The 27826-nt window shown below is 43.0% G+C and overlaps 1 protein-coding gene across 1 annotated transcript in view; it reads right to left on the minus strand.

Annotated features, from left to right (window-relative positions):
- Positions 1-27826, minus strand: part of MGAT4B (alpha-1,3-mannosyl-glycoprotein 4-beta-N-acetylglucosaminyltransferase B) — a 600394-nt gene that overhangs the window by 33232 nt on the left and 539336 nt on the right. The window contains exons 10-12 of the mRNA XM_040344984.1: positions 21403-21510; positions 20756-20949; positions 14061-14139 (exon numbers count right to left, since the gene is read on the minus strand). Coding sequence (XP_040200918.1) covers positions 14061-14139; positions 20756-20949; positions 21403-21510 — 381 coding nt within the window. The remainder of the gene's footprint in view (positions 1-14060; positions 14140-20755; positions 20950-21402; positions 21511-27826) is intronic.

Here is a 27826-nt window from a genome sequence, read left to right on the forward strand (position 1 = left end):
CGGTGGAAAGTCATTTAGAACAGCTTACTGAACAGCTTACTGAGGAGGAACAGGAAGTGAGAAATTCAGACAAAGAAAACAAAGAAAAAAAACATTTAGAAATTTAAGGAAAAGGTAAGTGAACCAACAATGCACTAGCTTAAAGTAATCGATTTAGAAAATAAAAAAATGAACCTTTACAACCCCTCAAATTTAGTAAGCTTACTCTTGAATTAGTAAGGTTGAACTGGGCACATATGCAGAGGAAGTGACTGCGACGGTCTTTGCGATCTCAGGCTGTCAGTTTTCTCCTCAGAGATCTTGTCTTCCATCTGGATCTTGCAGCGGCCATCCAGGAGAGTGGGTTAGGAACACTAATATGCTCATCTTACTTCCTATTAAATGCGAGTGCATTGGGTGAATTTTTTATTACTGTTCTTAATAAGCTGTGTTACACTAGGGCAGATGTGAGCTCTCTCTTTTTGCTTTTTGTGAATTCAGACTCTACCTCTTATGTGGCACATACTCAAACCCAGTACAAAGGTACTAGAAAAGATTTATCTAAACTGCAATGCACATCTGTAAATATACGGATCAAGTACTACTTAAGTGTGGATCAACAAAGCACATTGCAAACTATGCTGCATTCCTTTCAAAAACAAAACAAAAAAAACAAATCGTAAATTGAAAAAGAAAATAGGACACTGAAAAATAATCTGCCGTACTTCTAATGCTAGCCAGGTTCATGAAGTCATTGCCCAAGAGGTTACTCAGTGTAGATAAATACTGTACGTCTCTTTCATTCCAGATAAAATTCTGTATACTGTTATGTATTACTACTGCATCTGCAGAATCTTCTATCTCTATACTGCCCGAGAAAATCTAAGAGATTTTGCAAATGGCCAGATGGGATTGTACACATGGCATGAAGCAAAGCATTGCGCCTGCAACAAAATGTATACCCCGTATCATGATAACAGGCCATACCAGCATCAAATGTGGCCCATTCAAGTAAATAAGGGATGGTCTTATAACAAATGCTGCAGTAGCTTCTATGTTACCAGTGTTCAAAGTTTTACCACTCAGTCACACCACCTCACTGGGCTTTGCAAAGAACTTAGTACATAAAATTAAGTGCGAACAAAAGTAAAATCAGTGTGTTAAACATTGAGATGTTTACTCATCTGTGGAAAAGATGCAGTTTCCTGAAAAGTTAAAAGACTACTAGAACAAAATGTGATTTAGAAATATTATACATCTGGATAGATATCTCTTATTGTGGGTGACAATTAAGATAACGGTAGGTATCAGATCATGTGTGTTAACCTTTGGGAACCAAATATTGAAGAATTATTTTCATAATTCAGAGAAGCTAAATTTCTTCCTACCCTGGATCTTCAAAGTGCATATCACCATGTGTTGCTGGATAAGGAAAGAAGGAAACTCCCTGCATTAATTGCTTATGTGAACCTGTTCCATTCCAAGCCGGTACCTTATGGATTAGCTACAGCACCCAGTTGACTGATGTTTTCAATCCTCAGTAACGTACCTGGTGAGCAGTGCTATCTGACATTGTATACATGGATTGATATTGATATTAATATTGCATTGTATTATATTGATGAACGGTTTGCAGCCCAACTCTGGCTCTTCAAGACAAGTACCTTTAAAATGGTTCTAAATTGCACTGACTCTGCAGGACTGAAACAAAATCTTTCTAAATGCTGCTTTAAACTCAGCTATTATTTCTAGGTCACATTATTATACCATTTTTTTTTATAAAAATGTGCCAAGTGGGACTATTAACCTTCTCCTGAGCATGTGAAAGCTGTCATACAAGGGCCCGATGTGACTTTCAGACCTTCTGTGCTTTCCTAGGCCTTAGTTCATGGTTTTCCAAATGTATTCCCAACTATGCCTCAGCTGTGGAGCCATTGAGAGTGTTACTACAAAGAAAAGCAAGAAAGATCCGGTCACAGATCATCCAGCACAGTTTTGAAACTGTAAGCCCCATTCACACTTGAGCATTTTACTGCTCGTTTCCCTATGCCTGACATCACTCAACATGCAGCCGGTCACAAGTGTATCACATTTTTGCTGTTCCCTGCTTTCTTCTCTTCAAACACCGATTGTGTGAGGAGGAGAACCGCGGGATCAGTGAGTGATTCCTATTTTTTACAGATCTACATATTACTGAGCACCACCCCCCCCCTTAAATAAAGAGAACCTGTCACGCAGCCCATCAGTGGATCTGTGACACAGCCCATCAGTGGATCTGTCATGCAGCCCATCAGTGGATCTGTCACGCAGCCCATCAGTGGATCTGTCATGCAGCCCATCAGCAGTGTACCCATTGCAGCTTCACATCAGCCTCCATGTACAAAAGATATTTTACAGCTGAGGAGGCATATACAATCCGGGGAGCTCTCATCATCCAATTCTGATTCAGAATTAGAGCCAGTAGAGAGTAGTGGATCGCGGACATAATCAGAGCAGGAAATAGTCCCTTCTAGAAGAATAACAGGATCAGAAAACCTGCCTACCACCAGCAGCGCCATACACCCCAAAGGCACAAAGGGAGCTAGACCCCAGAAGGAAGAGCCCTGTACCAGCATTGGAGTAACACACCAGATTCGAAGAATCAAGGCCCAAACCTACTTTCCTGATGCTCTTGCAAACCCCTTATGGCTGCCTTTCAGCTCAGGGTCAGCTATGATCCCCCCTTTCACCGCACAGCCACACGTGCAGCCCAACACTGAATTTTTTTCGGAAATAGATTTTTTTAAATTTGTTTTTCCCTCAGCATTTGCTGCAGTACATTGTGAAACTAATCTCTCTGCAGAGCAATTTATTGCTTCCAACCCCAATTCGTCCTATGCCCGTGTGTTTCATTGGCAACGTTTCACAGTATTTTTGAAATAGCAAAGAAAAGGGATTTTAATGGTGCCAAGACACATTTATTTCATTCCAAATGTAAAATTTGGAGCATACAATTGCTCCCCAATGGGGCATGATTTAAAAAGGAGTATGACATACATAACACACATTTATACAAATACTGTGCTTTTACAGAAATGCCTATTGCTCGACATGCTTTGCTGTGCTACTTCTTCAGGAGATTTAAAGTATATACAGTATCTCACAAAAGTGAGTTCACTCCTCACATTTTTGAAAATATTTTAAAATACATCTTTTCATGTGACAACACTGAAGAAATTACACTTTGCTACAATGTAGTATGAGAGAGTAATGCCGCGTACACACAAACATGCTCTATTTTTTTGCGTTGTTTTTCACGTTGTCGTTTTTCACGTCGTGAAAAACGGTCGTGTGTAGGCTTTAACGACGTGAAAAAAACGTGCATGCTCAGAAGCAAATTATGAGATGGGAGCGCTTGTTCTGGTAAAACAAGCGTTCGTAATGGAGATAGAAAATTCATCACGCTGTAACAGACTGAAAAGCACGAAAACTAAAAAGCACAAAATCAGCAAAAGCCACCCCAAGGGTGGCGCCATCCAAATGGTACTTCCCTTTTATAGTGCCGTTGTACGTCACCACGAATCAGGTTGAAAAAAACGTTGTTTTTTCTAGACCATTAAAAATGGTCGTGTGTACGCAGTATAAGAGTGTTAACACCATATTTAGCACACCTGCTCCACATTAACACCTGAGAAACCTTGTAACACTGAGTCACTTGGCACCGGGGAGGGAAAATGGCTAATTGTGCCCAATTATGATATTTTCACTTAGGGGTGTACTCACTTTTGTTGCCAGCGATTTAGACATTATTGGCTGTGTGTTGAGTTATTTTGAGGGGACAGCAAACTTACACTGTTATACAAGCTGTACACTCACTATTTTACATTGTAGCAAAGTGTAATTTCTTCAGTGTTGTCTCATAAAAAGATATAATTAAAATATTTTCCAAAAATGTGAGGGGTGTACTCACTTTTGTGAGATACTTTATAGTTATAAGAAAATAGATACAGTCAATACTGTATTGTATTTGTATTTACATCGGGGGTGGCCAACCAGTGGCCCGGGGGCCACACATGGCCCGCGACCTCCTGCTCTGGGATGGAATAGAATACTGTTATTAAAGGTCAGTTTATTACTAAAATCACAGTGTATATATGGGCATATCTGTTCTGCAGTGGTTACTGGGCTGCTTTCAAACGAATCCGCAGATGCAGAGCAGCGCAGCGCACCTGCACTGAGCCAAAAGCCAAAGGTATGCTGCGTTGTACCCGTGGTATGTGAAAGCAGCCATGGGTCCCTTTAACACAGTCAGTCCGACCCAATTGGATCCTCCATTCACCCCTAAGTGGTGGCAGATGTAAACCGACTTGAGTCCTACCTCCAATCCAATTTGGCTGTGTCTTTGTCCGCTCTGCATATGCAGAGCGGACATGGACCTGCCATCCGCCTGCTCCGCTGATTGTGGCCCGCGACCAGTTACCAAGTCGCTTAAGTGGCGCTCACACTTCAAAAGGTTGGGCACCCCTGATTTACATGGTTCGTGTATAAGTATTGCCAACATTTTTACCATATAAAATATACATTGCATATATTAACCTCCCTGGCAGTATGATTAATTCAGATTTTAGGTGCTGAAAGCGGTACCATTATTTTGCATGGAAATTTGGCGTTTTATATTGTAGGCCTGTAATTCTTAGAAATAACTCACTTAAATCTGTCCAAACCAGAGTCTTGTAGACATCCCGGGTATGATAAAATTTGAAACACAAAATCATAAATTATAATACAATAAATATAAATAATTATAACAAATAATATAATAAATATAAAAATCATTACTTTTAATTTTTTGATGACGAATTACCCCACAAATCACTATCGCTCAATTCTGCAAGTGATTCTAATTTATTATCGCTGTTTTTTAGCTGGTCTAAAACCACTTTTGACATAAAGGGACACTTTTTGGTTGCCCCGCCCGCTGAGGAAGTTGCTACAACGTAACGCGTACGGGGGAAGGAGCCTGTAGTCGCTTGCTGCCATCTCTGAGAAGAGATGTTGTGTGTATTTCCTTTCTGCCGTTTTTTCTTTGGGCTAATGTGAGTAGCCTGTTAGTGCCGTTTTAATAAACCTAAGCCGTTTTTAAAGCAGAGAGCACTTAGATCTGTTTTTTCTCTTATCCTCGATCTCAATGCTGCCGAGCCTAAGAAGTTTGCTATCCACATATTGCACCAATCTGTCTATCGATTTCTTCTGGTATGACTGCCTGGTAAAACAGGGGTCCATACCTTAAGGCGAGAGTAGTCATTCTTAACGGTGGAGGGATCACTTATTTAAAGTTAAAGTCACTGGTGAAGATTTGTAGTGGTTGTCACCCTATTCCTTTGGAATTTTTGCATTATTTATGCACCATTCATGATTCATTTGTTATCGGTATAACAACAGTGTTTTGCACTTTAGTTTAATTGTATTTATATTGTGCTGCACTATTTTTTATACATTTTTGCATCTTTGGATTTTGTGATTGTCCTGTCAGTGTTCAGCTTGCATTTGTGAAGGGGGGAGGTTTATTTTATTTAATTTTTGTGCTGATTGCACCCTTTGTTTTCATCATTTAAAATACACCTATGATAAAAATTATGGACTCGGGACCTTTTGATGCCCCACTTTTTGTCTGCGTTTAACGCGGTGGGAGAAGGGACAATTTTCCCAGAAAGGCACACTTCGGGCAAATATTACAGTGATCCCGAAAGAGGGCAAAGATCCATTATATTGTCAAAATTATAGACCGATATCTCTTCTAAACGTGGACTTAAAAATATTCACTAAAATCCTTTCCATACACCTGATAGACCTGATCCCACAATTGATCCATTCTGACCAGGTTGGTTTTGTCACTTTGAGAGAAGCCCGGGACAACACTATCAAGGCGATCAATTTAATTCATGCTGCCCAGTCTCTAAAGACCCCTCTACTGCTTCTATCGACCGATGCAGAGAAGAAGTTCGATAGGGGGAAAGGATCATGAATTGGGTCCAGGCCATTTACTCCTGTCATTCAGCTTCAAGTCAAGGTAAATGGCCATCTCTCTGCGTCGTTCTGGATAGCGAACATGACAAGACAGGGCTGTCCCCTGTCTCCCCTGATCTTCATCTTGATCCTTGAGCCCTTTCTCCGCTTGTCAGGGACAACCCAAATATCTCAGGCCTGCAAGTGGATGCTGCTTTGTCCCCCAAAATTGCGGCCTTAATGAACGACTTGCCGTTCTTCCTAAGTGACCCCTTGGTATCTATCCCAAACCTGCTCTCGGAAAACTAAGGACCTATGAGAAACTCTCTTTTTTCTGCATCAACTATCAGAAAACAGAGGCGCTTTTTGTGTCTTTACCGACTTTTCCTAGCCACACTGATCCACTGGTGGTTTTTCACTCCCATCGCTTCTCACCCCAGTTTCGGGCAATCCTGGGGTCAACGACCCTAGATTCCAGGAATTGAGGGTGGTAGAAAGAGCACAAGTACGACATTTTCTTACTAATGGCAGGTGGAAGACTTGGCAGCAAATCATTGATGACCCGGCCCTAGGGGTTCTCCCGTTCTGGCTAAAACTACAGCTAGCTCATTTTATCGGCTCTTTAACTGCCCCGAAGGCTTTCCATCAGCAATTGACCGCTTTTGAATTACTTTGCCTAGAAAACTCTCCAATGTGTCATGCGATATCCTAAACTTACGTACTATTGTTAGCCCAACCTCCAGACTTTAGACCTCCATATGTTTCCAAATGGGAGCTGGGAATACAATTTACTGACAAACAAACGATTTTTCCTACAAAACTTCCATCTGCGCCAGACATCAAGAGTCGGGATTCAAGGTGCTAACCTGGTGGTATTACACATCGGAAAGGATCCATAAGATGTTCCCCCAGAGCTCAGACCTATGTTGGATGTGTGGGGAGGACACTGGTTCACTCCTCCACATCTTCTGGTCCCTGCTGCCTCCTTCAATCCTTCTGGAAGAAGGTTCACCGCATAGTCCAGAAGTTCAACGACAGAGAGCTACCATGGTCTCCCGAGTTCTTTCTTTTGCATTGCCACAAGATTCAGACCAAGATTTACAGGAGATCCATATTGCCTCTTCTGCATTTTGCTGTTTTGGAAGCAGAAGCAGCCACCATCTGTTGCTGGTTGGTTGAATAATGTGGCAGACATTAATGCTATGGATGACTTGGTGGCCACAGCTGGGCCTTTGTGAGAAATTTCTCACAAAATGGTTCCATTGGCATGAATTAGTCTATTCCGAGGAATACGTGGAGCTGGTGGCTTAGTTCCATGGTTGTGGGCCATCTCGTGAAGCTTCCCTGCAGACATGATCGGGTGACTGGATGGTGGCACCCCTTCCCTACCTACCCCCCTTTTTTCTCTCTCTCTTACTTCTGCCCCCTCCCCCCCATCTTTTTCTTCTTCTCTATTGTACTCCACTCGTACTCTCTATTTTATTTTCCTACCTTTAAAAATACAGTGACTGGGACAGTTTACCTGAGAATGTGGTTCACTTACTAATGTAAAGTAATGTTTATATGCTTGATCTTGTATTTGGACTGTCTCTTTGTATGTACACCAATGTGAAAAACACAAATAAAAAAATAATACATACAATTATACACCCTTCATTTCTTTGTAAGTATGCAAACTTACAAAATCTGCAGGGGATCAAATCATTTTCCCCACTGCTTATTCAATTTATGCAACACAGCACTCTAATATTAGAAGCAGTATATGCACAGACATATACAGGACCATTTTATTAAGCTAACACATACCACAGACAAGTTAGAATCAAAGAATGGGGGAACTGACAATCATTATAGTATTCACCACTACTAAAGTGACTCCAGCGATACTCTGACTACCTGACAACTTCTGTCCTGCACAATGAGCAGAGGTGTTGCTGGCTAGGCACTGCGCTCCTTCACATGAATACAAGTCATTTTATGATTGGACAAGGTGGAGAGGAGGAACAGTGATGTCATAAAACCCAGGAGATTGTGGCAATCACTGTACTAGTGCCAACTACTACAGTGATTGTCAGCTTCCCTAGTGACCTCTCAGGTAGGACTAAGATGTACTTACATTGGAACTGAATCTTACCTGGATTCAAACACAATTTGCAAAGTTAATTAAACATGGGCAAACTCATTTGAGCCACCTTAATTGCAGGTTTTTTGAATTTCAATGAGCAATGTTGATGCAGCTGTTCTAATAATCATACCTTGTTAATTGTTTTATGCTTCAGTACAGCCCATGAGCAATAGATAAATAGATAGATTTTCAAGAATGTATGCTTCGGGTGGAATACTACTGTATGTTCTATGGTTTCTGTTGTCTGTTTCCACTATTTATCCACCACTCATATCAGAGTCCCTCTTAGACACGATTACAATGTTGTATAAGTGATTGCCTAGTTTAATTCCCAAACTTGATTTACAACTTCAAGTTCTTGGAACTTTTCAGTTTGCTGCTGCTGATGGCATCATCTGAACATAATCATATGGATATTGTGGTGTCACAGGACCCAGAAGACAATGTAAGTATATCTTAGTCCTACCTGAGAGGTCACTAGGGAAGCTGACAATCACTGTACTAGTGCCAACTGCTACAGTAAGTATGCAAAAAGAATCATATCTGAAATTCAACTTTGAAGTAATATACTGTACTGTATGCAGTATATCCAATTAAATAAACCTTACACCCTTAGCTTTACTTAGAGGTGGCTGCCAATGCAATATGTCTTCAATATTACAAAATGAAACTATTACCTATGCCTCAAGATCTTTAAATCTAAAAATAAAACATAACAAATGAAGCCTGTAATCCTTTAACATGTTATTAAAAACTATTAAATGCAAATTTTCAGTACAAATATGTAAAAGTTAAATTTATTTTATCTGTCCCAATCTTCTCTACACTAGTACTCCAAGATAGAAAAGGAATGCAATTTTAAGCACCCTTTCACACTGAGTTTTTTAAACACTTTTGCTTTTAAAAAAAGTGCCTGAAAAGCTCAAGAAAAATGCTTCCTTTTAAAATCAATGAATGTTTTCACTCTGGGGCGGTGCACTTCCCATAGCAGTGAAAAAAAAATCCTGCTTGCAGCATTTTTGAAGGATGTTAGAGGAGCTAAAAAAAAAACAGCACCAACCACCCCCCCCCCCCCCATATTGAAATGAATGGGAACTGCATCAAATGTGCCTCAAAAATGCCACCACTAAGCCCTTTTGTCACATGTCCTTTGAAAACCACACTGCAAACTCTGCAAAAACGCTCCATTAATGCATAGGCGTTTTACTGGCAGTTCTGAAGCAAACCAGTGTAAAAGTGCCCAAGTGTTTCTTCTCTCTTATTATCTAACTACCAGGCTGAGGTTATGGAGGTGACAAAGGCATTGCTTTACAGCCAAGTTCTGGATAGAGTGGGAAATAGTAGACTTTCTGCCAGGTTTTTGATTTTTGTATCCCCACTAGAGATATTTCCTTTCACTTATTGTCTTGTATTGAGCTTTAACAGATCAGGTCAATCACTTGACTATGGGAATGCAGAAGATGTGTGAATCATAAAAATTGCTGGATAGAATTGCACGTATTTTTGACAGGTAAAGCATTTCACATATAGTATATGTATTTTATAAGCGTCAACTTTAGTTGGATTGAGTTTCTTTCACTACCAATCACCATACACTAATTAAATCTGTGTTTATTCTGCACATCAATGGCTTTAGCTAGTTTGTAGTTTAGAAACTTGAACAGCTGCTTCTGAACCTCTTGTGAAGTGTTTGGACAGCTGCTAGTTTGTAGAAACTGTGATAACGTAGTTTTGATGTGATCTCTCATACAGGATTAATCAAAGTGATGGCTAGAAATCACAGCTTTTCACCTCAAGTCACGTGACAGAGGAGGTTATGAGAAGTGCAGCCGTACTACAGCAGGGTGTAACATACATTTACAGATAACAATAGTAGGTCCCTTGTGTATAGCTTATATTTTGACACATTGTAGCCAAATACATGTAAAACTGAAGTTTAAACTTGGGGCAGCCATACATAGATCGAAATTCAGCCAGTTTAGCAGAGACTGGCCAAATTTCAATGCATGTATGGGCAGGCTGGTTCTATAGAAGTCAATCTACTGATTGAGTGTTGTACAACCAGCATGTCAGGTTTTTCCCAAACAATTAGGGCTGCTGGCTATAGCTGGAAACACTAATCAGTGTATTCTTCTGGAGGGGAAGCATAATGGGAGTGATTTCCCCATCCAACGTAAATGTGTAGATGGGGGAATCATTTTTTTTAAATCAAAGTGCTAGTTGAATTAAAAAAATTATGAATGCATGGCCATCTTAAAGCAGAATGGTCATCTCGACCTCCCCTTCCTTATACTACCAATGTGCAAAGTTGCAGTGCGTAGATTTTCTAGGAATTAATGCCTAAAGCGGAATTCCCCCCAAAAGTGAAACTTCCGCTGATCTGCTCCCCCCCTCTGGTGCCACATTTGGCAACTTTCAGGGGGGATTAGGGAACAGGTGTTTTTGACAGGTACCCTTCCCCACTTCTGGGAATGGAAGGCGTGGCACGGTCTCTTGGAAGTTCAGCCCTTACTCCTCCTTTCCCCGCCCCCAGGCCAATTAGAAAGCGCAATGCATGCGCAGCAGGGAACCATGCTGTGAAGCCAAAAGGCTTCACTGCCAATTTGCCCTACGACGAATGGCGGAGGCAGCACCCGAAAGCCAATCTGAAAATCGACTGGGATGCCGACATTGCGGGCTCCCTGGACAGGTAAGTGTCTGTATATTAAAAGTCAGTAGCTACAGTGTTTAAATTTTAAATATTTAACCACTTGCTGACCGCCTTCTGCATATACACTGCAGCAAGGCGGCTCAGGTCCACAAACCGACGAACCTGTACGCCCAGGGATTACAGTTAACCCCTTCCCCGCCAGTGTCATTTTTACATTGATCAGTGCATTTTTATAGCACTGATCAATGTAATAATGTCACTGGTCCCCAAAAAGCGTCATTTGGAGTCAGATTTGTCCGCCGCAATGTCGTATCCCACTAAAAATCGCAGATCGCTGCCATTACCAGTAAAAAGAATAATGAAAAAAAAAGGTCCCTAAATCTACCCATAGTTTGTAACCGGTATAACTTTTGTGCAAACCAATCAATATATGCTTATTTTTTACGAAAATATGAAGAACAATACATATTGGCCCTAAACTGATGAATACATTTTTTTTTGTATATTTTTTTGGATATGTATTATAGCAGAGGTGATCAAATATGACCAAAAGAAAGCTCTATTTGTGGGAAAAAAAGGACATAAATTTTGTTTGGGTACAGCGTCACACAACCGTGCAATTGTCAGTTAAAACTACGCAGTGCCGTATCGCAAAAAATGGCCTGGTCATTAAGAGGGTAAGTCCTTCCGGGGCTGAAGTGGTTAAGCTGCTGGTCAAAAACAAAAACGAGATGTAATTTCTCGGAAACTGTATACATTTTTTAAATGTTATATTACGAAAGATCATTAATCTTCATTTCCACCTGCTTTTGTAAACCCCTCCTTCACACTACTGCCTGAATACATAATGTAATATTTATATTGTACAGCTGCATGTTGTCCTAACTGGCTTCCTCCCAGGATCTGAAGCTCTATAGTGCAATTCTACATGTTGCAGGTGTTCCGAACTGCTACAATCAAATCACTTTTATAGTTGTAAAGAACATTTTTAAAACTTTGATCGACTAAACTTAAAACAATATACTTGGCGCTAAAAAAATGTAACCGCTTAAGGACCAGCAGTCGCAGTTATACTGCGGCAGGTTGGCTCCCCTGCATGAATCACTGTCATTGTACGGCTGCTCACGCAGGGGCGGTTGCTCTTGTGCCTGCTTCACAAGCGCGCTTGAGGGTCAGGCAGACTCGGTGTACCCTGGAAGCCCACGATCGCCTAATACAGAGGTAGACTGTAAACAAGGTGGATCCCCATTCTAACAGGGAACATGTCAGAGATCTACTGTTCCCAGTGATCGGAACAGTGATCTATCTCTGTCATGTTTCTGGAAGCCCACCCCCCCCCCCACAGTGAGAACACACCTAGGGAACACAGTTAACCCCTTTTACCAGTAAAAACAATTTAAAAAAGTGCCTAAATCTATTAGTTTGTAGACGCAATGATTCTATAGTTTAGTTGTGCAAACCAATCAATATACGCCTATTGAGATTTTTTTTTAACCAAAAATATGTAGAAGAATATATATTGGCCTAAACTGATAAATAAATGTGTTTTTTTATATATTTTTTTTTGAATATGTATTATAGCAAAAAGTAAAAAAAAAATAAAAAAATTCTTCCAAAATTGTTGCTCTTCGTTTATAGCGCAAAAAAACAAACAAAAAAAAAACGCAGAGGTGATCGAATACCACCAAAAAAATCTTTAATTGTGGGGAAAAAAATGACATAAATTTTGTTTGGGTACAGCGTCACACAGCTGCGCAATTTTCAGTTAAAGCAACGCAGTGCTATATCGCAAAAAATGGCCTGGTCATTAAGGGGGAAAATTCTTCCGGTCCTTGAGTGTTTAAACTATATAAATAGTAGCATAATACATGAAGGAAAACATTTAGTTTGATTTTACATCTTGATCAATAGGTCCATTATTGACTAAGGCTGCATTCACACCTTTACGTAGGTGATTTGCGGCGACATAAAATAGGCGTTTTGTCCCGCGATTTGCGGCGACAAAACGCATCGTTTTTAGCCTTGTTTTTTGCTGGAGGGGTGATTTTAACATTGTCGGCTATGCCCGAACGCCGAAGCCGCCCGAAAAAAAGGGTCCGGGACTTGTTTTAAACTTCAGGCGTTTCGGCGTGGAGATGTGAACCATCTCCATAGCCGACAATGTAAAATCACCCCTCCAGCATATTGCAGGCTGTAATAGCGGTGGGCGTCTGGCGTGAAAACGCCTAGGTGTGAATGCAGCCTAAGACCCAGTTCACACTGGGGCGGCACGACTTTGGGGGCGACTTGGCAAGGCGACCTGAAGACAACTTCAGAGGCGACTTGCAAAATGACTTCTGTATAGAAGTCAATGCAAGTCGCCCAGAGTCGCCCCCAAAGTCGTACAAGAACCTTTTTCTAAGTCGGAGCGACTTGCGTCGCTCCTATTAGAACAGTTCTGTTGAATAGAACAGGACGCGACTTGTCAGGCGGCTCTTAAGGCATTTAATGAGGTTTGTGACAATCAAAAAACAGATTTATAGTTGTTTCTCTTCATCTAATCATCTAATTATTTGCACTTCAAAGGAACACATTACATAATGAGCAACCAAAGTGAATTTATGGAGGGAAGAGAAGGCGACACACAGGCAGAAAAGGCACAAAAGTAGCTGACCAAAAAGGAGAAGAGAGGCAGCAGAGCCTGAGCGAACTACATACTGAGAAAAGTAAGAGAGAGATAAGGAGGAAATTATATTACAGGGAAGAGAGGATACAGAGCATGAAGTGATTGTGGACAAGGGGAAGTGACGATTGAAGGCATAGAGAAATGGTGTATTGGCAGAAGTTAAAAAAAGCAGTGCTGATCTGATTGTGTACAGGGGATTGAAAAGGCTGTAAACCTTTGGCTGAATATGTACAGTGAGGATAGATAATGGTTGAGGAACAGAGCAAAAGATGAATGTGATTGAGGGGAGGTATAGCGGGAGCTGACCATAGAAAGCAGAGTTGATGATGAGTGTAGAGAAGAGAAAGGAGGCACCGATCTTGATCCTGGGAAAGGATGCAGTGGTAAACCTGTTCATGGACTGGAAAATGAATAAGGACAAGCCTGAGAGGGAGCCGATATTAGTCTGGAGGGAAAGTTCACATATAAAGGTATCATTTTAGGTTCAGTGATGGAAGAACATAACAGCCAGGAAACTAGTATTTAAGGACAGCTTTACATCAAGTAAATTGGATTTCATCTTTTATATATAAAAAAAAACAGTCAATAGCTGCACATCAGAGGACTTAAAAAAACAAAAACAAATGTAATTTTTAAAACATACAATAAACACTTACATCAAAAGGGAGAATCTCCACTGATGTGTTATAAAGCTTATCCTCAGGGTGCTCTATATTTCCACTGCGGAAAAAGAACCTGCAGAAGGAATGTTAGAAAAAAAAAAAAAGCATTAGATGAGGAGCCAGACCCTTGCGTCAAAGACGACTACTGCGCTGAAGCTTGATACATTGATATTTGGTGATTACTTCTTATATTCTAATTAACTTGGTTCCTACTGAGAGATGCCACATTCATAACTACCACTGTCTGAATCACAGCCAGTGCTGGTCACCTATTTTGACACTTTCCAAAATTATCTATGCCTGCGAAAATTGCTTGTTGCAGATGAGCATCTCCTAATTGCTTTAAAAACGATAAAGACTTACATTATTTCACCAGTTTTCAATTTTACTATACAAAGAAAACCACTTTGCACTGCTTTAATGAAGAAGTCTGTAAATTGTTGCCTAATTACATATAAAGGAAACAACTGAAACGTACATGTACATTTTAATTCAACCAATTATAGAAGTTACAGATAAAGGCATAACGTTAGCATGTGTGTATATATATATATATATATATATATATAGAGAGAGAGAGAGAGAGAGAGAGAGAGCACACACACACATGAGAGAGAGGTAGTGAGAGACAGCGAGAGAACACAAGCGCAAAGAAGCAATCCAGTCTTAATGTACAAAGGGGAGAAGACTATGAAGGACCTGTAAAGAAAAGTCCTGCTAAGAAGCCATTTTTTCCCCCTTTAATGTTAAAGAGCCAATGGATACATCTCATTAGCATCACCATATTAGTTTTGGACACAACACAGAGGGGTTTATTTACGAAAGGCAAATCCACTTTGCACTACAAGTGCAAATTGCACTTGAAAGTGCAGTCACTGTAGATCCGAGGGGGGCAAGCAAGGAAAATAAAAACAGGATTTTAGCTTTCACATGATTGGATGATAAAATCAGCAAAGCTTCCCCTCATTTCAGATCTTCCCCTCAGATTTACAGCGACTGCACTTCCAAGTGCACTTTCAGTGCAATTTCAAGTGCACTTTGCACTTGTAGTGCAAAGTGGATTTGCCTTTTGTAAATAACCCCCCTAGCAGTACTGACAAGGCGAACCATCAATAAATATATGCTTGTGTTAAAAAACCGAAACAGCATGACTGGACATTAACCTTGGTGAATATTTTTACCACAATCAGGTAAAAGTCAGTAAAATAAGGGTTGTAATACGGAAGCTTTAAAGCAGTAAAATGATGGCAGACTGGGGAAGTTGGTCCACCGTTTGTGTGCTCTACCTTGGGAGACAAGGCCCGATGCAAGAAACCATGAAGGCCCCCCTGGAGGGTCCCTTCCCTCCGCCAGCTGGAGGTATGCCAAGGCACAGTCTCAGTAGCAACATTTGTGACCCTGATAGTTTCGCTACTGGTGTCAATAGTTTATTTGAATTCTTTTTTTTTATAATTTTTTTAAAATGTTTACTATATTTTTTTATCATTTTCAATTTTTTTTAGGAGCCCCATTGGGGTGTTTTGGTGAGATATTAGAGGTCTAAATAGACCTATAATGGAGGACACAGTCAGGAAAATAAAAACAGCATTTTAGCTTGCACATGATTGGATGATAAAATCAGCAGAGCTTCCCCTCATTTCAGATCTACCCCTCAGATTTACAGCAACTGCACTTCCAAGTGCAATTTCAAGTGCACTTTGCACTTGTAGTGCAAAGTGGATTTGCCTTTTGTAAATAACCCCCTATGTTTCAGTTACGAATGGACAGTCAGTGATTGGTACATATCATTGACTCTCCATTTAGAAAAAGAAGGGGCTGGTAAATGACACATTTACTGGTCCCTTCGCTGCTCTCCATCCTGACAGATCCCCCACAGCAGCTGGTGGGAGAGGGGAGGGGGAAACCAGCAGAGCTGCGGGGGATGAGGTGGGAAAGAGTACAGGGGGGCTGGAGAGAACACAGGGGGCAGCAGAAAGAAGTTGTATAGGAGTGTGTCAAATTAATTTAAAATTAAGTCTAATTACTATATTAGAAAATTGATAAATCCTGATGTATTGACAACATCTATCATTTCTTGAGGCCCTAAAATGCCTAGACAGTACAAATATAACACCCAAATTATCGTTTTTTAGAAAGTAGACAGTCCAATATATTTAGGAAGAGGCATAGTGTGTTTTTTGAAGTTGTAATTTTTGGGGAAAATTAAGAAGTTACATAACATGTGTTGTTTTAACAAAGTTTTTATATTAAGTTATTTCTCACACATAGCATAGACATACTTACAATTACACCTCAAAACACATTCTGCTACTCCTCTCAAGTATAGGGAAATTCACATGTGTGAGACTTTTTCACAGCTTATTCCAAAATCCAAGAAGCACCTTTGGGCATTCAAGGAGCATTAATTACTGTACGCCTCTAATTTCCTGATTACCTATCATATTTCCTAAGTCCCTAAAGAGGCATTATGAGTCTTTTGAAGACATTTTTTGCCACAAGGTTTTGGAAAATGTTGAATGAAAATTAAAGTTGTCAATTTAATAATATATTTTTTACACAGCATAAGCATATTTAGAATTACACCCCAAAACACATTCTGCTACTCGTGCCGAGTTTGGGGATACCACAAACGTGAGACTTTTTCAGTGTTTAGACTGATTATGTACCAGACTTTGTATCTTTTGTATCACACAAATTAACCAATTGTATCAAAACCAGTGTACTGTAATGGTCACTTCTATACGAGTGGTCAGATAATATAGCTTAGCGTAGCATCATATATACCAGTCTCCATTTCTAAGAGCCATGAAATCCTAGCCTAATGGTACATGAATGCCCTAGGAATGCCATGTTCACTGGCCAGGAAGTATAGGAGGCTGAAGAAAAGAAGAACACAAGTTCCTGTGGTTCTAGCAGGAGATAGCTGGTGTCTCGCAGGAACAAAATAAGATGTGCAGATGGGTCAGTTCAGGTGATGGGCATAGACCTGGTCAGCAGCCAAAGGATCAGTCCAGGCAGCAGGCAGAAACGTGGTCACAACACAGGCCAGGGTCAATACAGGCAGTGGGCAGCAACAATACTGCACTGTTGTGGTGGTGATTAGGAATACCATTGATGGCTGCACTGGTCTGGTGACAGTGGAACTTGTGTAGCAGCAATCAGCAACAGCGTTGCTGGTTTACACTGATCTGGTGTCACTGGGGACCAGTGTGACAGAAATTAGCAGTACTGTTGCTGACTAACATAGGTCTGGTGACTGGTGTGGTGACAATCAGGGACACCGTTGTTGGCACACAGTGGTCTGGTGACGCTGGGACTGGTCTGGTGTGGTGGCAATCAGGAACACCGATTTTAGCTACACTGGTCTGGCGGTGATCATGAACACTGTGACTGGCTGCATTATTAGGGCTTGTTTACACATGGTTGGGGGGAGTAAAACCTTGTGGTTGTGTGGGGTTTTACCGCCTTCAACCACTACTCCCTTTAGCTGCAGAGGCAGCAGCTAGGGGTGCACACATGTCGTGGCTGTGCTTCGCAGACGTGGTAGAAATGATTCCCCTTGATCACAGCCTATCAAGTGAATGGGGGTGCTGGTGTGGAGTCCAACAGGGTTAAAGTAGGCCGTGAGGAGGGAATACACCACCTTCTCACTGCTTATCAAATACTTTCTGAAGTGTTCTGTGTTCTCTCTTCAGAGAGAATCACAAAAGTGAACAAATCCTTATGGTGAGACTATGACTGGTGTGGTGGTGATCAGGAATGCTGTGATTGGTGCAGTGATGATTAGGGACACTGTGACTGGTGTGACCATTATTTAGGGACATTGTTCCTGGTGTGACCATGATCAGGGACACTGTGACCGGTGTGGCTATGATCAGGGACACTGTGACCGGTGTGGCCATGATCAGGGATAATGTGACAGGTGTGGCTATGATCAGGAACACTGTGCCTGGCGTGGCCATGATCAGGGATACTGTGACTGGTGCGGTTATAATTAGGGACACTGACTGACGTGGCAGTGAATAGGGGCATTGTACTGGTATGGCTATGATCAGCTGGGACAAGTGTTGTAGGCGCCCCATAGCCCTCTCCTGACTGGCTGTTTCTTCAGTCAGTGAACAGCTTACTTGCGGCCTGTCGGTAGCTGCTTGATGAGCCTGTGTCTATGGAACCAGCCCATCTAGCCATCCATCGGTCTTCTCATTCACTCGGAAGCACGGATCTGTCCCTCACTAAGGCTCTCTATTGGAGGAACTGTTTGACGCTGTTTATTCACCTTCACTTGTTAGTGGATTGATTGATTTTATTATTTTATATCCAATAAATGACGTTAGTCCACCATGAGCCTGTAGGCTCGTATTTATTTTTGTTTTCTGGACCATACCCTAAGTGTCTGACACATCACTATGGCAACTTCAATAGGTTGTGCTAGAGAAAACGTTTGAGATTTTTTCAGGCATGAGATAGTCAGATCTACGTGGGGGGAAAAAAGGTGCTTAGAAGTACATAGACTTTTTCTGGATGCTTCCAATCCTCTTACAAAACATCTTTGACTAAGGCATGAACCAGAAAAGCCTTAGGAGTTTGTTTCTATTTGTTACAGCCCATGCTGGTCCTTTTAAGACCCTCAGGCACCAGGGAGTCTGAAGATATTTTTATCTTATGTTTTGGCGATACCATGGCAGAAGGACCTTCTTCCACAGATGAATCATCTTCATTTGATGAAGAATCTGCCCAATGTCTGGTATTGTAGGAAGAGACCAGATGTCATTTGAACTGCACTTAGCCTCCCCTCTGTACCAAGGTCCTCCATGCTGCCCCTATGGTGTACTAATGTCTGCTATAAGTAGAAGGTTTGCACAGTGTTCAGGTCCCTGGATGTGCTTTCTTTTCTCCTTTGTCCAGCTTGCTATGGTAATTGGAAAACTCTGTGTCCCCTGTGATCCAAAACCATGAGCCTCTGAGAAGCTGATGATTTCTGCATGCCAGGAGCTTTAAATGTCTCTCCCAAGATGGCACTGACCCTCCTGGACACTCACTGAGTATGCGTTGGCACCATATACCGCAATGGCAGAACAAGGTCTGTCTAGAAATTGGGCCAGACCTTTTTGTTAGCCATCTGGCGATAAAGAGAGGAGCCAAGTCCTCAATTACCCGGAAAGACACACACGAAACCTGTCGGTGCTTGCTTACAAGGCCTAAAAAATGGTCGCACAGGACCCTCAGGTTACCTTCCCTCACTCTGGTCAGGCCTATTCACCTTCCCACAGTGGGGGAATCTTTAAGAACTGTGCTTTCACACAGGTGGACCGTGGCCTTGGACCTGTATAGCACCCAGCAGCAATGTATGCATTACACTCTAGGTGCACCTGGTTGAGTGCAGTCACAGCTTACAGGTCAGCACCACCTTCTTATCTTGATGGGGGTTTGGGTACAGCCCCTATAGTACAAAAACCAGGAGAAAGTGAGTTGGAGACAGTAGTCTACAGTTAGTAGTATCTTTGATAGAAAAAAAAAAACACTAAATCAATCCTCTTGCTACAGAGATGCATGCAACACATGAGAACAATAGCAAAAAAAAATGATGATCGCATAGTAGGAGGTGGTTTTAGAAGGGAGGTCCCAAGTTTGAACACTGGCAAAGCCTCCTAAATCACCTTAAAGTGAAACTTTAGTCAGAAAATGAAGTCCTGATAGATGACTTCAGGCTGGCACCTTTTGCAGGTATAGCTAGGTAAAACATTAAAAATAAGTGTCTATAGTGTTTAAAATCCAGTAATACACTGTCTCACCCTGCTCTGCACATGCTCAGTTGCTCTCTGTTTTTAGGAACTACTGCGTTTGTGGAGGCTGATCTGCTGACATCCTAAAGCAGAATTAAACCCTCCTATCCTTTACAGCCAAGGAAGCTGCTTTAGTTTAATCTGCAAATGCCATGGTGCTGCACATGTGATCAGTTATGACACCAACCATTTATTGGTTTGACAGCTGGACTGAAAACACAAGCAAATTTGACCATTTGCAATCCCAGCGGCATTCCAGGAATGTAACTTTTTTTGAAACAGTTAAATCAAAGTTCCACTTTACTGCTGTTCAGGAGCTCTGGGTTTCAGCAAAATTGCAGCCTCCAGCAAGAAGAAACAAGAGCAATGCTTGAGGCAATTTACAGCACACGCTAATTTTGGTAGCATAATTATTAATGTGGAATGTATGTTCCTTGCTAAAGAACATTATATTTTATCAAGTTGTTATGAGCACAGTTCCGCTTTAAGGTGCAGTCATTATAAATAAAGATCAGTGTCCTGAACTGTACCAAAAAGAATGTATTGTGTATTTGTTATATCCTCTGTGTTGTGAGGGACACAAGACTCTGGTCTGGAACAATGGATGTTTATTTCAGTACAGGCTGTACACTGCAACATGCATCTCAGGACAGTACAGGTTATCTCTTCCTACATGTGCTCTCTCTAAGATGGCTACTATGCCCCTTGACCCTTGTCATCACTGCTGGGTGGAGCCAGCCTTAAAGTGCCAGTACATGTGGAACCCTTCAGGTACAATAGTATTGGCAGCACAAATTAATCTACTCTCTACATAACAAAGCTCTGAATTCTTTTATACTTCGAAAAGTCAGAAAGCATCCAGACTCCATAAAATAAATGCACAAACTAACACAACATTTTACAGACCTTTCCACCCGTAAGGGCTTGAAGAACCTGAAGCGTACAAAGTCTCCTGCAGTTGGTGTGAATGCCCAGAAGAAGTCTTCCCTCAAGTAAGCCTTCTCCAAGGTAAAATGTTGGTAAGTTTTTAGGCTAGTGCTGACCTCAGCAGCTGGATTGACATGCTCCTTGCGTAGAGCTTGCTTCCCAAAGTCTTTGTCCTGAATGAAACAGAAATATCAGATATCACAAGGGAGGTCAGAAATTCGCTGGAATTATCACTTGCTGCTCTGAAGTGTTTCTTTGTATGTACTAGCATTGGAAATAAAATTCATAACAGTATAGCTGTCAAATAATGGTCAGCTTCTGGCTTATTTACAGCCTTTGAAAGGGAGACATCCTCTCTTCCTCTTCATGTACTGGTCATTATCGAGGCATCACACGCAAAAGTGTTTATGCATATTTAGACTGGTTAAAGAGGAATACAATACCCTTGCTTGGCTTTGCAGTTGTAGCAGTAAGGTGAAGAAAATTATTTTAAGACAGGACCTCCAGTGAGGAGTTCCCAAAAATAGAAATCAAGAGAATATCCTGTTTCTAATTCTTCTAATTATAAAGAAGGAAAAATACTGCCATTCCCAAACAAAGTTCTTATGGTTCTTCAACCTCCATACCTTTAGCTTCTGAATTTTTCCTGCTAATGACGAGTGGGTCCCTACATGTTGGAACAAAGAAGGTTTAAATCGGATCCGAAGGTTTGCTTTTTGCCGGTCGCAATGTTTCTGAAAAATAAACATACATTACATTTTAACCCAGCACAGATCTTACATGTATTTCAGCCACCGCACAAATAAACTAACAAAGCTACCCTACTATATAAAATCCATTTGTTGTCAGGAAGGAACCCGATGTGTTCTGGTAATACTATTCTGGGTCTGACTCTACAGACCAAGGAAACCCCACTTTACCTAAAGTCTCTTCGTAGTTAAATTATAAAGTGTAACCATACAGGTTATGGTGAGAAGGGAGTAAAGGAATCAAAACACCCTCTAATCTAATACAATCAATGCATAGCACAGTAAAGCCTTATGCACCCCTAATCATTTAGAGACAAAGTAATCCCACCGCTGATCATTTTTTACTATAGACTACAGGAAATATCCTGTGCATAGGAGTCCGCACAGAGGGGGAATGAGTGGCAAGAGGGAACTGCATCCTCTTGCCTCAGACAGTCTGAAAGCAAATCAATCTGACTGCAAGGGATCATAGTACAAGAATGTAAAACGGGAATCAATATAAACTGAAAATAACTTTTCAACTTTTAGCATAGTAACATTATCTTCTGGATATACATTCAGTCATTCTACATGCTGTGTGACATCAATCTCAGCCATTTTACACATCATAAACAAAATGCAGGACACAGCACCAGTCCGTGAAAGCAGTATATTTATCATGACCCAATGACATGTGGTGACAAGCCTGTTAACACTTTGCACTGAATTATCAGGATTTAGGCCGGGATCACACTGGTACGACATACGCTCCTTCTTTGGAAGCACATGTCGCATATTATTAATGGTTTCCTATGAGAGCCATCTTAACAGGTCCGACACAAGTCGGTCCGACTTTGAAAAAGGTTCCTGCACTACTTCGGCCTGACTGATTATCATTGAAGATGGATCAAAGTCAGATCATCATCTCAACTGATCCGTCCTTGGCATACGAACCTCACACAAAAATTAAAAAAAGAAAATGGCATATGTTATGAATTTCAAAGGGAACCCCCACGCCAAGAAAAAAACCCCAGCATGGGGTCCCTCCCAAAATCGAGCAAGCAGCCTGGCAGGTCAGGGAAACAGGGGCCCCTCCTGGACTACCAGGCCACATGCCCTCAACATGGGGGGGGGGGTGGATGCTTTGGGGCCAGGGGGGCTCTGTGCCAGGCACCCCAAAGCACCTTGTCCCCATGTGAATGGGGACAAGGGTCTCTTCCCAACAACCATGGGTGGTGGTTGTCGGGGGGTCTGCGGGGGTGCTTATCTAAATCTGGAAGCCCACTTTAACAAGAGGGCCCCCAACCTTATGCGAATGAGTATGGGCCTATATTGTATCCCTACCCATTCACCCCCAAAAAAGTGTCAAAGAAATAAAACCAGCACTAAGGTTTTTGACAAAGTCCTTTATTAAAGCAGCTCCAGCGTCTCTTCTTCCTCTGATTTCTTCTCCCTCCGGTGAGTTCTTCATCCTCTGGTTCTTATCACTGCAATGTCTTCTTCCTCTGGTTTCTCCTCCGATCTTCTCCTGACTAGCACCCACTTTAAATGTTAGCTGAGGCGTGTGCCATTACTTATATAGCCATGGGTGTCATCCAGTGACTCTGTCCACTTGTGACATCACCTCCCGGCAGAGGAAGAAGACATGGAGAGAGAAGAACCAGCAGGGGAAGAAGACATCAGCCCAGCGAGAAAGAACCGGAGGATGAAGACATCACCGGAGGGAAAAGATACGCTGGAGCTGCTTTAACCAAATTTTTACGAAACGACACTGTGTTACTTTAACTGAAAATTGCTCTGTACCCAAATAAAATGTAAGTCCTTTTTTCCCCCAAAAAATAGAGCTTTCTTTAGGTGGTATTTGATCACCTCTGGGGTTTTTATTTTTTTGCTACAAACAAAAAAACACTGTAAATTTTGCTATAAAGCACACCCAAGAAAAATGTAATTTCTTATCGATTTAGGCCAATATGTATTCTTCTACATATTTTTGGTAAAAAAAAAACACAAAAAAATAACCAATACATGTATATTGGTTGGTTTGCACAAAAGTTATAGCGTGTACCAAATAGGGGATAGATTTATGTTTTTATGCTAGTAATGGCGGTGATCTGCGATTTTTAGCGGGACTGCAATATTGCAGCGGACAGATCGGACACCTGCCATTTTTGACACTTTTTTGGGAACCAGTGACATTATTACAGTGATCAGTGCTAAGAATATGCATGACTTGTACTAATGGCACTGGCATGGAAGGGGTTAACATCAGGGGCAATCAAGGGGTAAAATGTGTTCCCTCACTGTGTGTTCTAACTTTATAGGCAAAGGGCTCACTGGGACAACACACAGATCTGTCTTCCTGCATAGCAGAATGACAGGATCGGTGTGTCATCCCCTGACAGAGCGGAGATCTGCCCTGTTTTCTTTGGCAGATCCCCGTTCTGTCTCTGTGGGAACGATCGCGGGCGGCCGGTGGACATCGAGTTTGCCGGACCCGCTGATTAGCTCCCTCGCTGGCCAATCGGGATGCGTGCGCCCAGAGATTGCCATGTATGAGCTGACGTACACCTATGGCGATTTGCGCAGCCGAGCCAACCTGCCGCAGTATAACTACGGCGGCTGGTCGGCAAGCAGTTAATAAAGGACTTTGTCAAAAACCTGAGTGCTGGTTTATTTCCTTGACAGTTTTTGGGTGAATGAGTAGGGGGGTACAATGTCCCCCTACGATTCACATAGGGTGGGGGACCAGGACTCATTGTTAAAAAGGGCTCACAGATTTCAATAAGCCCCCTGCCGGCAGACTCCGACAACCACCACCCAGGGTTGACGGGAAGAGGCCCTTGTTGCTATAAACACGGGGACAAGGTGCTTTGGGGTGGGGGGGCGCAAAGGCCCCCCTGCCCCAAAGCACCTACCCCCTCAAGTTGGGATTATGTGGCCTGGTATAGTCCAGGAGGGGGCGCCATATGCTTCCCCCCTTTCCTGACCTGCTGCTGGGCTTGCATAATGGTAGTTTTTCATTTTTTATTTTGGCGTGGGGGATCCCCTTACAATCCATACCAGATCAAAGGCTCTGGTATTGTCTTGGAGGGGGGACCCTATGACGTTTTTAAAATGTTATTTTGGCAAGGGGCTCCTCCTCACGATTCATACCAGACTCAAAGGGTCTGGTATTGTCGGGATCAAAGTGGAATCCCGTTCATTGAAGTCGGACATGAAGATGCAGAGCAAAGTCGGATCCATAGTCGTAAGACTGTCATGTCATACCAGTGTGAACCCAGCCTTAAAGGTATTTAACATCATATGCCAGATTTGCTTCACTGCTGCTGTTAATTTAAAATTGGAAGTCCCGAAAGGCAATTTTTTTCTGTCAAGGTCAATGCATTTCACACTTAAAATTTAACTAAAAGTATTTGTTTTATTGCTTTACCTTCACTTGTGTGCAAAAGTATGTTTTCCAAAGACATTTTTGTACAACCCCATTTCCCAAAAAGTTGGGACACTGTTTAATATTCACATAAAAACAATTCAAGGATTTGCTCATTTCATAAACGCCTTATTCTTTCACAAGAGAAAATATAATTCTGTTTAAATTCTGAAAATGTACAATGGCTCCAAACATCTCAAAAAAGTTGGGACAGGGCAAAAAAAATCTGGCACGATAGGTGGTACGAACAAGGAAGAGCTGGAAGAATATTTTGCAACTAATTAGGTTAATTGGCAACAGGTCAGTAACATGATTGGGTATAAAAAGAGCATGTTAGAGAGTCAGGGCCTGATTCCCAAAAAAGCTACCTAACTTAACTTTCAGCAGTTAAGTTACACTGACTTAAAATTTCTACCTAAGTGCCTGATCCACAAAGCACTTACCTAGAAATTTCAGGCCGTGTAACTTAAGTGCCTCCGTCGCAAGGCGGTCCTCCTCTCCGGGGGGGCGTTTAAAATTTAAATGAGGCGCGCTCCCGCGCCGGCCGTACTGCGCATGCGTGTGACGTCATTTTCCCGACGTGCAACGCGCGAACGTAATTGACGCCGGGCTTTGTGGATTGCGACGGGACACTAAAGTTGCGACGGGTGAAAAAAAATATACGCGCCGGGAAAACAAATAATTATTTTAAAAAATGACAGCGTCGCTCAGCATGCATTCCTGAGGGAGAACTCCATGCCAATTTTCAAAGAAAAAACCGGCATGGGTCCCCCCCCCCAGGAGCATACCAGGCCCTTAGGTCTGGTATGGGTTGTAAGGAGACCCCCCCCCCCTACGCCGAAAAATCGACGTAGGGGGTCCCCCTACAATCCATACCAGACCCGTATCCAAAGCACGCTACCCGGCCGGTCAGGAATGGGAGTGGGGACGAGCGAGCGCCCCCCCCTCCTGAGCCGTGCCAGGCCGCATGCCCTCAACATGGGGGGGTTGGGTGCTCTGGGGCAGGGGGGCGCACTGCGGGCCCCCCCACCCCAGAGCACCCTGTCCCCATGTTGATGAGGACAGGACCTCTTCCCGACAACCCTTGCCGTTGGTTGTCGGGGTCTGCGGGCGGGGGCTTATCGGAATCTGGGAGCCCCCTCAAATAAGGGGGCCCCCAAATACCGGCCCCCCACCCTAAGTGAATGGATATGGGGTACATCGTACCCCTACCCATTCACCTGGAGGCAAAAAGTTAAAGTTATTAAACACACAACACAAGGGTTTTTAAAATAATTTATTAGTCTGCTCCGGAGGCCCCCCTGTCTTCTTTATTAGCTCTAATACCAGGGGGGGCTTCTTCTTCCGCTCTCCGGGTGTCTTCTCCGCTCTCCGGGGGGGGTTTCTTCTTCCGCTCTCCGGGGGGGGTCTTCTCCGCTCTCCGGGGGGGGTCTTCTCTCTTCGCCGCTCTCCGCTGTTGACTCGGCGAACCCCGGTTCTTCTGCAGCTGTCCGGTGCCTTCTCCTTCAGCGCTGGCTGCCTGCTATCTTCGTGTGTTGGCTCAATTACTAGCAGGCAGCCAGCACGGTCTTCTGTGACGTCAGGTTCTTCTCTTCCCTTCTTCCGATGTTGACTCGTCGCCTCTTGTCACTGCAATGATGGAAGCGCGCCTTGCATCCCATTTATATAGGCATCACCGTCCCATCATGCTCCGGCAGGTACCCACGTGGTGGGTGCCTACCCACGTGCACCCACCACGTGGGTACCTACCGGAGCATGATGGGACAGTGATGCCTATATAAATGGGATGCAAGGCGCGCTTCCATCATTGCAGTGACAAGAGGCGACGAGTCAACATCGGAAGAAGGGAAGAGAAGAACCTGACGTCACAGAAGACCGCGCTGGCTGCCTGCTAGTAATTGAGCCAACACACGAAGATAGCAGGCAGCCAGCGCTGAAGGAGAAGGCACCGGACAGCTGCAGAAGAACCGGGGTTCGCCGAGTCAACAGCGGAGAGCGGCGAAGAGAGAAGAAGACCCCCGGAGAGCGGAGAAGACCCCCCCGGAGAGCGGAAGAAGAAACCCCCCCCCGGAGAGCGGAGAAGACCCCCGGAGAGCGGAAGAAGAAGCCCCCCCTGGTATTAGAGCTAATAAAGAAGACAGGGGGGCCTCCGGAGCAGACTAATAAATTATTTTAAAAACCCTTGTGTTGTGTGTTTAATAACTTTAACTTTTTGCCTCCAGGTGAATGGGTAGGGGTACGATGTACCCCATATCCATTCACTTAGGGTGGGGGGCCGGTATCTGGGGGCCCCCTTATTTGAGGGGGCTCCCAGATTCCGATAAGCCCCCGCCCGCAGACCCCGACAACCAACGGCAAGGGTTGTCGGGAAGAGGTCCTGTCCTCATCAACATGGGGACAGGGTGCTCTGGGGTGGGGGGGCCCGCAGTGCGCCCCCCTGCCCCAGAGCACCCAACCCCCCCATGTTGAGGGCATGCGGCCTGGCACAGCTCAGGAGGGGGGGGGCGCTCGCTCGTCCCCACTCCCATTCCTGACCGGCCGGGTAGCGTGCTTTGGAAACGGGTCTGGTATGGATTGTAGGGGGACCCCCTACGTCGATTTTTCGGCGTAGGGGGGGGGGTCTCCTTACAACCCATACCAGACCTAAGGGCCTGGTATGCTCCTGGGGGGGAACCCATGCCGGTTTTTTCTTTGAAAATTGCCGTGGAGTTATCCCTCAGGAATGCATACCAAATGCAGTCGCTTGAATGGGCCTTTACAAGGTGTGACTAACTTTCCACATTGTAAAACCAGCCCTAGTTTTGCGCAAGCAAAATCGGAACTTACGCAGAAATCACAGTGCTGAAAAGCTTTGTGGATCTGCTTAAGTCCTCATTTGCATACTCAAAGCTGCAT

This window comes from Rana temporaria, chromosome 3, assembly GCF_905171775.1.
Source record: "Rana temporaria chromosome 3, aRanTem1.1, whole genome shotgun sequence".
In the NCBI taxonomy this organism is placed as follows: domain Eukaryota; kingdom Metazoa; phylum Chordata; class Amphibia; order Anura; family Ranidae; genus Rana; species Rana temporaria.